At 40.1% G+C, this 11782-nt stretch overlaps 1 protein-coding gene across 2 annotated transcripts in view; it reads right to left on the reverse strand.

The window, feature by feature from the left end:
• Positions 1–11424, reverse strand: part of LOC111930747 (mucin-5B) — a 45072-nt gene extending 33648 nt beyond the window's left edge. Inside the window, exons 1-10 of one of the 2 annotated variants that reach the window (XM_023928922.2) lie at positions 11057–11424; positions 8789–8881; positions 8348–8545; positions 6457–6712; positions 4947–5061; positions 3532–3619; positions 2514–2647; positions 1851–2076; positions 921–1046; positions 90–207 (exon numbers count right to left, since the gene is read on the reverse strand). In XM_023928922.2, the coding sequence (XP_023784690.2) occupies positions 90–207; positions 921–1046; positions 1851–2076; positions 2514–2647; positions 3532–3619; positions 4947–5061; positions 6457–6712; positions 8348–8429 (1145 nt within the window). In that variant the 5' untranslated portion in view covers positions 8430–8545; positions 8789–8881; positions 11057–11424. Of the gene's footprint in view, positions 1–89; positions 208–920; positions 1047–1850; positions 2077–2513; positions 2648–3531; positions 3620–4946; positions 5062–6456; positions 6713–8347; positions 8561–8788; positions 8882–11056 lie in introns of those variants that run through there. The other variant, XM_086895682.1, reaches the window with a different exon arrangement.
• Between the last annotated feature and the right edge of the window lie 358 nt (positions 11425–11782).

The following is an 11782-nucleotide window of genomic DNA, read 5'->3' on the forward strand; positions in this document are numbered from 1 at the left end:
AGAGAAAGAAGAAAGTAGAGAATGCAACTCATCAATGTTTTGAAACAAATACTTCTCCCTTGTTAGTGCAATCAAGACCACAAGAGTACCAGTTCTGGCAGGGAGTGGAGTAAGTTCCTCCAGATGAGTAGACTTTGCCTTGAAATGTACAGGGACAGCTGTCTCTGGGGATGCACTTCTTGCTGCTGAGGTCATCAAGGATCGTTCCTGTTCAGACAATGGCTAGTTAATATTCCTTTGGTGAGTCTGGGAAATACCATCAAGGAAGATTAGAGTATGGAAAAAAATGGAGTACTCAGCATTTCTTAAAATGAATGGGATACTTTTAAATGAAAACACCACACCAGGTCCTTTCAGATGTTAATGTGTAGAAAATATTTCTTACTAGAACTCAAATGAAAGCAATGCAGAACTCAAGGAACATTTCCTGTTATGAAATTTTTCACTGTGGGCAGGATTATCAAGTGCCAGATTGTAAAGGTGTGAGCCAATTTCCATCCTTTTCTAATTGTGAATATAACAGAAATCAGGGCCTTATCTTAGACTATTTCATGTGCAAATTTACACATGTGCATACCTGGAAATGCAGTTATGTTTTGTGTCACTTAAGCTACAGCAATATTTAGTGTCATAGCAGGGAGGCATCTCACAAGACATCTTCAGCTGCAGTCTTACTGTCTGTAGAACACCTCTTTCCATATATGCACTATTTTTTCCCTGTCTAGTCCTTAAAAGTCTTTGCCTCCCTTCTCCAGTGTCTGGATCTCGAATCTTTAGAAATCTGGCTCTTCCAAGAAGAAAGTTGGTAAATTATGCTAGAAGAAGCAGTTTATTTGTTGTGTGAAATGCTAAAGAAAGAGAGAAACCTCCCTTTTTGTCCCTTGATGTGTGTGATCATTGGCAGAAGTGAGCTGCCTTACCAGGAGGGCAGAAACAGCCATCTGTACATGGGGCTTTACAAATCTTGCTCCTTTCTGGATCTGCACATGTGTCAGCACAGGAATTTCCACATTCCATGTACTCCATGTTGTTAGGGCATTCCTGATCTGCAAGACCAAACCAAAATGGAGTGAGTATGTTAATGATGTATTTATAAGATTTCTCAAATTGTTGTGTCACTACCCAACCCCCTCTTCCTCCTTTACTCCATATCTTGTTTGCAAGACCTTCTATCTAGATATGTCGTGTTTGTTTAACCTCTTAAAGGAATGTTTTATGGCCACTCTTACTTTATCTTTTGGACAAAACAGTGCTGCTGGGAAATATGAATTATTTCACATTACTTTACTAGCTCAAGGTCAGCTGAAGTCACCATACAAGCAAAGAACACCAGAATCATTTAGGGAGTTATAAGAGTTTATTTTTGCCTGAAGCATCAGTTCTTCTGGCATTAATTTGCTATCCCAATCCACACCAGCAGTTTGGGTGAACTACCTGTAGCCTTCCCCCTGGATTTATAGAGATTTCTTGCTCAGTAACTGGACTACTGAGTATGAAAACACAGGATAAGATAAATACAAACATATTGCTAGTCTCAGTAACTACTTCTGCCTAGTTGTCACCATGTTGAAATAAGGCTCTTTATGAGCTAGCTGTGCATAGTAATATTAAAAAAAAAGAACTTGAGAAAACCTAGTTGTAAGATGTAAGGAGGTGGGCAATGGTTCTAATTTAAGAAGCAAAATCAAGTTAAATCTGTAGAAGCTTTTCCATTAACTATGTTTGTGTTGAAGTACTTTCACAGATTGATTCAAGATAGTTACCAGAGCTCCTAGCTTTGCTCTGCTGGGATCAGAATACTTGTGTAAATGTCTAACCTGAAGTAAGTCTCCAGAGCAGTAGCTACTTACAGCAGAGTTCTTTGGTCCTCCATTCCCCAGGGTCTCCCTTCCTCAGGACACAGTCTCGAGAGTACTGGTTTAAAGTGCTGCATATGCAGCTGGAAACCAAATCAGAGTGAGAAGAATTAACTGCACAGTGGCACATATCCTCAGCACATGTCTCTATGTAGTCATCAAAGGCAACCACTCTGGGGCAGTTTCCAAAACGGGACATAAGTTTCTTGCATCCTTTTTTCTATTAAAAACAAAAACAAACAAACAAAACCAACAACAACAAAACAAAAGCAGAAGAGAAAGAAAAGCAATACTTGACATTTTACTACATTTTAGGTTTTTGAATATACATCACGATTTTTGATGACATAGTTCCAGGGTCACAGAATAATTCAAGTTAGAAGGGATCTCAGGAGATTATCCAGTCTAACTTTCTGCCACAAGGTCCTTTGCCTAGTACTGGAAGCTGTCATTCAATTGGGTTTTTTCCCAATATCTATTTCTTTAACACCATAACAGGATATTCTTTTAGCTGTAAGATCATGATCTTGCTCAAATTCATGTGTAGAGTTCTGAAAAATTCAGTTTAGTGCATCCTCTGTAATTGAAATTTGTTTCAACGGTCTCTTCAACACTGTAGGTCAGGAGGGTTTGTATTTCTTGGTCCCAAACACTTACATATGCGCTGCATCTGTTGTCTTTCCTCCTGGGATGTCTTCCAGTGTGGTCATCTGGGCTCACATCAGCACACTTTTGTGATGGATCCTCTACTTTGTGGAAGTTCCCAAACTGTCTCGGATGCATTTTATACCCTGCAAAAATCCCCAGATGCATTTCAGTAACTTCCCACAATTCTTTAGGTCAATTAACAGGCTATAAAAATGCACTTACTCTTTGGGCTCAAAGGCACTATGTACTTAAAGAGATGCCCAAATTTAACCAGCATCCATATTTTATAGAGGATGACAGCCTAATATAACCTTCTTCTAGGGCTAGAGTCAGGAATCTGGCACACTTGTATCAAGGCCTGCTGTCAGCCTTTAAAAGGGCATTTAAAATCATGTGAAACTCTTGAACTTTCTGTTACTTCTGATCATTTCCAAAGACTTCCCTTTGTTTTGGGTGTGTTTGACCTTACAGAGTTTACATACCACATAAAGGGATGTTGTTATAACTTTGGATTCAATCCTGCAGCTGATAGCCCGGGATGAAGGTTTCTTTCCATCCATACAACCTGCTGCAGCATTATAGGCTCAGCTATTTGCAATATCTGAAGGTGTCAGTGGATGGCACCACAGTTTCTTCCAAGATACTTTGTTTTTCTCTGATGCTTTCATTTCATTATAGAGGCAAAAATAATCACACATGGAATGATTAAAATAGAAGAACAGAAAATGCACTCATGCATTTCCTTAGAGTATGTTATTGTCAGTGGGGAACCTGGAAATGTTACTGCATGATAGACAAGCAATTAATTTTGGTCAAAGTGGTTGGAGACTCTTACAAATATGAAAAGAGCAGAAAATCCCAAATCATCTCAGAACCTTTTAAAATACATCTCCTGTATATGTAAACCTTTATATGCCTGTAATGAAATCTGAAAGTCTGCTCAGATATCAGAGGAAACAGATATCAAGTTTCATGTTATGTATAAGGAGGTCTGTTCTGGGTGAAATATGCTGTATCTATGACCTACCATCCAAAATCAAATCATTCTTCTCATTGCCATCATAGTTCCCGCACAGACCACATATTTTCTCTTTATATGTTTCTTCCAGGTCCAGCTACAAAAGAAGAAACACAGAGTTTAAAGACTTTTTCCCATATCAGCAACCCTTGAAGCAAAGTGATTCACAACAGAAAAGGGCAGTGGCAGAAATGCTCATTCCCAGTTCGTACCAATCTCCTTTTCTGGTACAAATCTCTCATAAAACTTATCTGCAGACAGATTTAATTCAAATGGGAAGAGAATCCTGTCATTCCTACCCACTAAAGAGGTAACTGAAGCATGTGGAATACTGGATTCATCTCTGGACCAGTTTCTCCCAGTATAGAGACACTGGTATACAGACATTTGGTACATCTTGCGGGGTACCACAACTCCTCTCTGGGCAGGTCAAATAACTGTGCTCTATTGCTGAATGCTGTAAAGAAGCAGCTTCTGGTTAACTTTTAGGCATATGTAATGGGTTTTCTAGTCCATAGGGTGATGGAAAATTTTATAGCATTTCTAGGCATGGTTCTGCTCAGCATTACTTGTTTTGCCCATACTTAGTGGAAATAAACAGCCAGGTTAGCACACTGTTGCCTTGCTAGAGAAAACTATTGCACTTAATCACTTCTACATGCTTGGGGAACAGTACTGGTGCCACTCAGGTCCACCAAAAAAAAAGGCAGTGCTTTTTCTACTGTTGTGTCCACTCTACAGTAATGTACAGATACTGCCTTTAACACTTTAGGTATTAGTACATGAGAAGGGTGAAAGCAAATACTGCAATAAATCAGAATTTCAGTATCACTTGATTACTTCCTGATATTTTTTTCTCTCTATTCACCTTTTACCTTCTTTCTACCTCTGTGAATGGTAAAACATGACGTACATATAACTTCCATTTACTTAATCTCAGTCGTGATTGTGAAGGATAAGTGTTCACACACAAAAACGTAAATGTACTGTTGCAGAAGAGGACACTGCAGGGTAGATTTTTAGAGGAGAATTCCCACGTAGAATCACTTTGGAGTGAAAGGGCCCAGGAATGAAGTGATCACACAGATAGGTTTCCCACACATGTGAGCAAGACAGAGTAGCAATTCAGAGCTGGAGGGCTGTTGCTGCCAGTACCCCACTGAGCAAGGAACTAACTACAGATGTGCTATATCCAGGGTTAACCCTTCTGTTATATAAAATCAGTTGGAAATGCTACAGGGTTGTGCCTCCATACCCCTGCCCTGTGAAACTGTTGCCCAATTTGGTATTTCTCTATCAGCTTTTGGATAGAGTGATATCTCCCTTCCATAATTTCATATATCAACCCAGTGCCTGCATCCAGCCCTGCTTCTCATTACTGATGAGGTTCACCAGGAGGAAAACAACTAACTGGCTGTTCATACTAGGAGAGTGTCAGCCCAGTTCCACTTGAGTGTCAGGCCCAGATTGGAAGTGACTTGGAAGTAAGTACAGGTGTCCTCAATCAGAATGCTCTTCAAGCTGAAAGGCATGGTGATCCTGGAAATTTGAGGGGACAAAACAGATTGCAGTGAAAAAACAGACTGATGAAATCCTCGTAGACATATAGGAAGGAAAACTAGAGTTAAAAGGAACTACATAAGACACGCACTCTTGCACTCTTTGCAAAGTCAAACTTCATCCACACAATGCATTACATTGTCCACTGTGACCTTCTGCTAGCCTTAATCCACAACTCCATGTGTTTTGGTCTCTTGTCAATACTACATCAGCCATTTGACTAAAAAAGGCAGCCAAACCCAAGGATATAACTCAAAAGCTTATAAAGAGCAAGATGACAATATTGGGAAAATGGCCCTCCACATGAGGACACTGCAGGTTATCATCATCCTTCCAGGATTTCCTTGACATTTGGGATTCAGAAACAACTCTGTTCTGTTACTCATGTACTGATGTAACTCAGACCTACATTACTTTTCCATCTTACCAAGACAATTACCATTCATTTTGCAACAGCCTAAAAACTTAGAAATTCAGAATAGCTAGAAGATAGGAGATTTCTTGCCCCTTTGATTTAGGAGACACATATGGGCTTTGGTGCTATAATTACAACAGAGTGGTGCTATTCTATATTTGGTTGCTTCTAGAAGGCTGTCAAGACAGCACATATGCTTGCAATTTTCTCTCCAACAAAACTGTGAGGGGTTTTCCCAGAGTCAAAGGTTGCCTAGGCCCTTCATAATTCTTTGCTAGGAACAGGACTGTGCACTTCTCATGAGGACTGCCCTTAATATTGTGCCCAGCTTTCAGATATTGTTGCATATGATTTTTACTTAGGGAATATTTTTACCTGTCTCTTTGCAGTTTTCTTTGTGGTTCATTTTGAATTGGAATGAAAGGTGTGGATTTTGGCTTCTAAAAATTGGCAAAATTTTCTAAAACTTTCTAAAAATCTGCAAAGCAGTGCAATTTTCTAGACTAATCTATCTGGAAACAGAAAACTATTCCTGAAAGAACCATCTGTTCCTGAACAGCAACATAAACCAGTAGGGTTAATACCACAGAAATAACGTTTTGAGAAAAAGAAAAAACACCGAGTTTCTACAAAACCTCAACTTTTTATAAATAATGTGTTGGGGTTTATGTACTTTCCTCCTTCCCTCCCTCTCAAATCAAAGCAGCATTAAGGGAACCTTAAAATACTTTCTGTTTTTATTACATACACATTACTCTCTGTTGGTGTCTCTTAACTTGTTGGTGTTGGTCCCTGGGATGTGTAGTTTAGTTTAAATGCTCTTGCCTTCTCAACCTCTATGGGGGAGACTCTTCACAACACTCTGTTCAAAAGGCTGTGGGCATACACAGCCACTGCTTTCCAGCCACACCACCTAACACGTGGCAATGAAAATGCAGCGCAAAAAAACCTTTACTCACTTCTTCCCGTTCACTGTGATTCCTGTCTCCTTCACCTCCAGGACCACTCCATCAATGGTGACAGTGAAGTAGATCAGGAAGCTGTTCTTGGCACTGCGCCTGATCTGAATGTTAAAGTCCTGGTAGCTGTCATTGCAGTGTGAAGCGAAGACGTATGTGCAGGTTCCAGGAAAAGTAAACTTTACGTGGTCAAATGTATGGAAGTGAAAATTGCCCCAGGTGGCACATTCGCTCCTACTGACAGTGGAGACCTGGACTAAAGAAAAATCATAGTAGGGGAGCTTAGAAATCCACCCCATATGAGGTCCTTACCCTTTTTTGTTGAAAAACATTAAAGAGGAGATTTTCAAAGGAAAAATGATAACTCCTGGAAGATACTAGCCTGTGGGAAGCAGTTTCATCTCACTGAACTTTTGAAGTCCATGACTTTTGAAGTACAGAGATACCTGCAATGTGAGTAGATTAGCCCAGTCTCCTTTGAAGTTAACAGTGAGAAACAGAAGAGGTTCAGCTTTCTCATCTTACATATGTGCCTAGCAAGAAGATGCTGAAAAGCACATGCATCTCTCCATTGTCTAGAAAGGCTGTGTCTATATTTATGCTGTAGACATATTTGCACTGTAGATATGTGAAGTGGATGAGGAGAATCCCATTCTGGATGTCTAAATCTCATTTAACTCAGGCAAGACTTTGTATTGAGTGCTTTCTGGAGATATCACAGATGGCATGAATTTACAGCAAAGTGGCAGCTGCTGATCTCAGTGGTTGAGGCTGCTACCAGCTTTAGCTGTTGGCTAAGAAATATTTGGTTTTCCTTCTCAACCAAACTCATGTTTTGGACCTCTAAGTTGTACCTCTGTCAAAGGTTTAGATACATACTCTAAGTGCCTATAAGACATTACTTCAGGAAGCAGTTTTCACAATTCACACCACTGAGCTTCACAAAGAAAACATGAATTACCTTGAATTAAATTATATATGCTTGCTACAAAATACTTTCAACATTTTTTTCTGAAAGAATGACAAATGAAATGGGCAAATTTATTTGTGTTGTTCAGGTAGCATGTTTAGGAATATCAACATAGCAAAATCCACCACAGAATAAATCAAAAAGAGTTACTCATTTACTCAGTGAATTCTAAAATATTATTAAATGTTCTTGCCTAAGAATCAGCAGGGAAGAACTGAGAAATTCAGGTCCTTATGTTATAAATGTGCAGCTCACAATCAAGTGCCCAGTAAGTCCTTGCAGAAACACCTTTTTAAAGGGTCTGCTACTGTCATGGGTGGTTGCAGCACTGGAGTAGGGCAAATTAGCACTTTTCTACACAGCAGCAAGGACAAATGAGAAAGTTTGGATGTCCTGGAAGTGAAATTGCTGCAACTACTAAGGCAGCAATAACTGGTACATCAACTGTGTATTAAGCAGCTGGGAAAGGTGTAAGACATTAAGAATCAAACCAGGAGGTAGCAGTGCAGCAGACCACAAAACTGTGATTCTTGCTAATGCAGCATTTCTTACAGGTCAATCAAGCCTAGCTGGTGATATTTTAAGTATTTCTTCTATGAAGAATATGTGTGAAATGTGTTGAAAAGGGTGTCACCATCTTTTCATTTTGTTTTTTGGTGAAAACTGCATCCAGAGGGTCTCCTCTTTAAGATTAGTCACTTAGGACATAAAACAGTTGATACACTACCTAGTAATTAAAGAAAAAAGGTAAAATTCTTAAATAGTTGACAATAAGGATAAAAATGTACAATGTTTAACAGTATCTGGCATGTCTACAGCTCTTACGTGAATATGTTACACATTTTCATTTATCAACTCTATTTCTCACCTTTGGAGAGCCATATGAGTGCAATTAATGCAAGAATTAAATTATTTTCTTACCTATCTGAACTGGTTCTTTGCCCTTGCAAAAACTCCAAATGAGGCAGAAGATCCAAAATGATCTCCCATTTTTTATTTCCATCTTGCCATGAAGTCGTAACTTGAAAATCCTTTCAGGGAAGTGTTTTTTCTTGGCTTATAGGCAGATTTTATAGTCCAGGAGTTTGGCATGAGAACAAAACATCGATGGCAGGGTCCCTGAAAGGTGGAGCTTCATTAAATTTTCTTTCAGTCATTCATTATTAGCACCCAGAAAACTCCTCTCTTTCAGACAGGACAGGTATACAGTTCTTTCTTGCTTTATGGGGACAGAGAGTTGTCTGTTTCTAATTTCCCCCTTTGAAAATAGATCCCCTCACCCTCCTCTGATGGTTGTTATTTCTTTGACAGCAATAGTTTTCATTTTTTATAACATCTGATTAGTTACAAGCAATCACTGACCTCTTTCAGAGTTTTTCTCTGTTGCGCACATCAGCAGAGTCCCTCAGCACAAGAAAATGTGTTTGTTGCCTCTACCAGTTTTAATGGCAATTTCTAAATAGAGCAAAAAGTATTATCAGGTCAGGCATAATGTAGGGTTTATTTAGAGCGAAATCTTTTGGCAGGAGGACATTGTTCTTTAAGAATTGTATCCAAAATATCTTGCAGAAAAAGGCCAGATATACTGCTTCAATAGACCAGAAACAAAACCAAAAGTGCAAAAATTCTCACCTCAACTGGACAAATGGGATTTAATTTATTCTTTGTGCACATAGAGGTGGTGGATTCTCCAAATACCATTAAGGAGCAGTGTCCAAGTCCCATCATAATGTAGACCACAGTTCACTCCTTCACCACCTAAATTACACTGCTGCAAAAAGGTCCCTTGGTGCTCTCAAAGTACTTTAATACCCTACCACATACCCATAAAAAAATCCAGTAAGCTCAGTCATGAGCTCTACAGCCCCTAGTAGGACATCCTGTCAGATATTTTGATATCAGTAATTTTAGAGTCCTTTTTACTTGCTTTGTTGACACAAACTGACCTTGCTTTTCTTTTCCTCATCTGTGCCATGGGTGAACTGCTCCTGACAAGAGAAGAAGCCTCTCACCTCGTCCCAGAAAATCAAACATGGATAACAGACATTTCCACTCTTCCAGCTACTCTATTCCCTTTGGGAAAAGAGTAAAACCAGAGTGATTGCCAGTAGTTAAGTGGGCACAAGTACAGTTTAAGGTGGACACAGTTTTGCCCCTTCTTGCAAGGCCTCAGGTCAAGCCTGCCCATTCATCCATTGGGGAATATGGATATGAATGCCTTTTATCTAGTTGGCAGGCAGCAAGCTGGGCCTTGGGAACAGTGTCTTGCTCACTGCTTTATCAGGCTTTGTGCTATTGCCAAAGTGAAGTGTCCCAAAGCTGGCCCACTGCTCCTGCCAGCTGCTGCCCTACACAGGTACAAGGTGCTTTGCAGAATTGCAGGTGACAGCTTCTGCCTGATGAAGATTTGCTGCTGCCCTTGCTCTAAAGAAAACTCTGCACCAGCCTGCGTGATCATTGTGCAGGACATGAAACATGAGTTCGTGTTACCCCTTTGCCACTGCCCACGTCTCATTAATTCCATTGTCAGTCACACTTGAGGCAGGGCACTACTGGAAGGTAGTTCTTGAAGCCCTGCCATTTTGGCTGGAGTACAGAACCAACAGACTTTATGGCACTGGTGATGGCAGTCATGGACTGCTGCTGCTTTTCCTTTTGATCACAACACATCTTCCCTCCTGAACTCTGTCCAAATAGGTACAAAGTAAGCTAGGACAATATCTAGTAGATAAACTTAACCATAAGAATATGACATTGGAAATATGACCTGAAATTGAATACAGTGAAATATCAATACTCAAATTCAACAGATTCCCCTGGTAATTTTCACACTGAATTCTTCTTCAGACCACAGAACAGGGCCAATGGCAGGTGTTGGGAAAGGCTGTTAAGCCCAGGAGGAAAAGCATACAGGTCAGTAGACCACAGATACAGACTAAGAGGGGCTAAGAGACTAAGTTGAGGGTAAAGGTGGATAGATGAAATATATTAATTTTCCAAAGTCAATGCTAGTGTTAAAATCTGAACTCTGCTGAGATAAAATCCATGTTTCTTCAACCACTGTCCTCTTCTTTTCCCATTCCCACCCAGGAAATCAAAGTACCTATTTCATTCATTTTGGTATGAGAGTAGAAGGAAGAATCAGACTCTAGGAGTATGATTCCTGATCCTGGGAAAAAAAAATTTATTCCCACTGAGTTGCACAAAAGCAGCAGGAACCCTGTAATAACTACTTGCCAAAGTGCGCCTTCAGGTTGGAGTAGTCCTTTGACGACAAAGACATAGTGAGGTTGGCCTCTACAACTTCCAGCCCTTTGTGTTCACATGTGGGGTGATTCAAGGTAATGCGAGGATGGGCAGGAAGAATGAGCTAAGGCATGATTTCCCCCTTTAAGCCCCACTTAGCACTTAGGGGACTGGGAAGAACATGAACAGCACATGTTAAAACTGTTAAAGGAACAGACAGAATAAAAAAAAAGATTCATTGAACCAACATCCACTTATGCTCTACTCAGCAGAGACAGTAGTGTCAGTCATCTGGGATCCTCCCCTGAGAAAAGCAAGAGCAAAACTCTACTCAGAGTAATGGGAAACCCAGTCCTCTTGCTCTGTACCTAGCCATTTTCTTACCTCTGCTTGTCAGCTCTGTCATTTGTGCCATTCCTTTTTGCCATTTCTTGGGGAGCAGAGTTTCTGTCAATGACTAGCCAGAGCTGCTGTTTCTGGTTTCTCCACAGATACTGCAGGCTACACTTCTTAGAAATCACTGTTTGCTTCAATCCTCTGCAGTGATTTCAGGGCTACTGACAGGGGAAGGATATTTGCATTCAAATGAAGTTTTTATATTCAAGCGTGGAAACACTGAGGTTTTCGGGAGAAATACATGGAAGCTTTTCAGGAGGAAATGCAGACTTGACAGGGAGCTTACAGACTGTGTTGGTCACTTACCACTGAATCATTGCTATTGGCATGCAAGTTATAACTATTCCCCCTGCAGTGACAAACTGGGATTAATAACTCTTCCCTTTATTGGACCCTGCAAGATAAGAGGCCTTCCCTCTTCTGCAGCTGTATTAGCAAAAAGAACAATTCCTCTTGGCCCCTTTACAGCCCATTTCATGGATCATTTGCCATTAAAGGGTATGTGATTTTAGTAAATACAATAGGTAAATATTAACTCAGCTTCTTTATCACCACTGACTCACTGAAGATAAGCCATCATGAAGCTAATGTAATGTACCAGTGACTCACAAAACTGTATTTTTGCTACAAACTTGGTAAAAGACGTGCTCAAATAGGACGTATCTGGTGGATTAATGTCCTTCATAGCCAGCCACTGTACTGATGCCTGGCAGT

Source organism: Cyanistes caeruleus, chromosome 6 (assembly GCF_971803275.1).
Source record: "Cyanistes caeruleus chromosome 6, bCyaCae1.hap1.1, whole genome shotgun sequence".
Taxonomy (NCBI): Eukaryota; Metazoa; Chordata; class Aves; order Passeriformes; family Paridae; genus Cyanistes; species Cyanistes caeruleus.